At 64.4% G+C, this 2,727-nt stretch overlaps 1 protein-coding gene across 13 annotated transcripts in view; it reads left to right on the top strand.

Moving 5' to 3' along the window:
• FBRSL1 (fibrosin like 1) overlaps positions 1-2,551 on the top strand; it is an 89,252-nt gene extending 86,701 nt beyond the window's left edge. For all 13 annotated transcript variants that reach the window (XM_037733173.1, XM_037733170.1, XM_037733172.1 and 10 more), the window contains one exon: positions 512-2,551. In XM_037733173.1, the coding sequence (XP_037589101.1) occupies positions 512-1,244 (733 nt within the window). In that variant the 3' untranslated portion in view covers positions 1,245-2,551. The remainder of the gene's footprint in view (positions 1-511) is intronic.
• The last annotated feature ends 176 nt before the right edge of the window (positions 2,552-2,727 follow it).

Raw genomic sequence — 2,727 nt, 5'->3', positions numbered from 1 at the left:
TCCTCCTCTTCCATTCTCCCTCTCCCTCTCTGGTTCCCTCTCCCCACCCCCGTTCCCTCCCCGTTCCCTCTCCCCCACCTCACCCGCTCTCCCCCCACCCACCCCCTGTCCAGCTGTGTGCTGAGACCCGTGGACAGGGCCAAAGCTCTGCTCCCTCGTCTCCTCCCTGGGGTGGGGAGTGAAGGCCAGGCCCTGGGGAAGGGTGAGGAGGGTGAAAGACCCCACAGGCAGCCCACACCTGCCGTCAGGGGACCTCCAGGTGGCTGCGGTCCCACCACGGAGTGTGAGGGAGGAGCTCCTGCCGCGCCTCTGCGGGAGGCCCCTGGTCCTTCCAGGGGGACAGGGAGGGGCCGAGGGGGGCTGAGGTCGCTGCAGGCGGCTCATCCGGCCCTGTCTCCCCCGGGCTGAGGTTTCCCAGCTGCCTGGCGCGGGGGTCTGGGGAGCCCGGGGTGCCGAGGGGCCGCCGCCAGGTGGGTTCTCGGGAGTGACCGGTCCCGCCTCGCCGCCCCAGGGACCTGCTGGAGAAGACGCGCCTGCTGAGCCGGGCCTCGCCCGCGACCCCCGCCGGCCACCCGGTCAGCGGCCTCCTGCTCCGCGGCCAGGGCGAGCCGGGCCGGGCCGGGGTCCCCGCGGAGCGCGAGGCCGAGCCTCGGGTCAAGGAGAGCCGCTCGCCCGCCAGGGAGGACGGCGCCAGGACGGCCGCGCGCGCCTCGCCCCGCGGCGACGTGAAGGTCAAGGAGGAGCGCGGGGAGGACGAGGCGCCCGAGCCCCCGGGGGGCGCCCCGCACCCCGCGCCCCCGCAGCTGGGCCTGGGCCGCGAGCGCCTGGGCGCGGGCTTGGCGTGGGAGCCGCCGCGCGAGCCCTTCCGTGGCCTGGAGCCGCCCCGCCGCGCCTTCCCTGCCGCGTTCGAGCCCCCGGAGCGCCCCTACCGCGAGCGCGAGCCGCACGACTGCAGCCCGGACCGCCCGCGGCCGCCCCCCGCCCTGGACGCCGCGCTGCCGCCCGCGCTGGGCGCCCTGCACTTCCCGCGCCTCGCGCCCGCCGCGCTGCACAACGGGCTCCTGGCGCGGACCCCGCCCGCCGCCGCCGCGCTCGGGGCGCCGCCCCCCCTGGTGACCGCGGCTGGGCCCCCCACGCCCCCCGGGCCGCCGCGGAGCCGGACTACGCCGCTGGGGGGCCTCGGGCCGGGCGACGCTCGCGACTACTCGCCCTCCCGCAACCCCCCGGAGGTGGAGGCGCGGTAGTCCCGGCGATCGAGGACTCGGGGTCCCGGCGATCGAGGACTCGGGGTCCCGGCGATCGAGAACTCCGCCCGCGCCGCCACCCTCCGGGCAGAAGAGCCGCGTTTGTACCTTTCCCCCACAGATGAGAAGTGTTTTTAATGGATTTGTATTTTTCTTAATTTTATGCTCTTTAGACATTTAAAAGAACCAAAAAAGAAACTTTGGCTTCTTCGTTTTCGGTTGGGATTTGCAGTTCGATGGCCTCAGCTCCTTCTCCGCGTCCCCAGGGTTTCTTTGTCTTATTTATGGAGAAAAACCGGTCACTTTGTCCAGCGCACTGTGAGGCCCCACTCAGGCCAGCCCTGGCCCCCTTGGTACTTGCAACCGAAGTTACAGATCTATATTAAAATAATAATAATGTACAAAACTTTGTTTTTTGCCTTATTCTATTATGCAGAAGTGTAAGAGGATTTTTTGGTTTGTTTTTTAAAAAGCAAACGAAACGTGTAAATAGTCTGTTGATACAAATGTATGACGTTATTAAATTCTTAACCTAGATAGACTTTATAAAAACGGTTTCCAGAAACCCCTCTGGTCCTGGTTGTTTGTCTGACAAACATGGTCACAAAAACCCAGGTGCTGCCAGTTGTAAACGTTCTCAGAAGCTAACTGGCAGCAGCTTTCCGTCAACTATGCAAGTGCTCCTCGGCCGGTGGGCGGCTCTGTTGGTGGCGGAGGAATCTTCCTCCTGCGACCTCCCGGCCCCTGGGTCCGTGGAGGGGTAGGGTCCCCCCAGCAGGGCCCCTGGGCCAGGAGAGCAGCACTCCTGGGTGGCTCGTGTGGGCTTCAGGACTGGCTGGCTCTAGCCGCAAGGGCGATTCTGTGGAAGTTTGTGTGGATGGTGCGGTGTTCTCAAAATCTGTAGACCAGACTCATGGCGATTTAGAAGCGCAAGAGTCTAAAGGCTGATTACAAAAAAAAACAAAAAAACAAAAAAACTTGCTGTTGTGTTTTCTCCCATCTGAGGCGTCAGCGTCGCCTCTGCGCTGTCCCAGCCTCCCAGGCCCCTGGCCTGGCCTCCTCTCAGTTTGGGTTTTGCCCTCACCCACATGAGCCCCTCATGTCCTGCCCTCCCTCCCCGAGGCCTTCTGTGTTCCCTGCATCGGGGTGGTGTCCCTGCTGGCGTTCCCAGCACCCCAGGTCAGCCTCTGGGCCACTTGCTTTGTTCAGTTCTGTTTCAGCCACGTTTCCACAGTGGACCCTGCTTGTTTTATTCTGTCCCCATGTCAATCAGTGACTATATAAATACAGCCTTGATTTGGATGAAACTGTGGTCGTGTGTTCTGTGTGGCGTTGGGGGCTGGGCTTGCCCAGGCTGACCCTACAGCCATAGGTTCCTCCTGCGGATGCCTTGGGATGCCAGGTGCCTCGGCGGCCCCACGCTGTTGGGAAGTCGCCCTGGAAGTGAAGCACAGCAGGTCCTGGCGTCCTGGCCCCTCCCCCC

This window comes from Cebus imitator, unplaced genomic scaffold, assembly GCF_001604975.1.
Source record: "Cebus imitator isolate Cc_AM_T3 unplaced genomic scaffold, Cebus_imitator-1.0 Scaffold497, whole genome shotgun sequence".
Lineage (NCBI taxonomy): Eukaryota > Metazoa > Chordata > Mammalia > Primates > Cebidae > Cebus > Cebus imitator.
The sequence above is the reverse complement of the archived record's forward strand: the minus strand, read 5'-3'. Positions and strand labels throughout refer to the sequence as shown.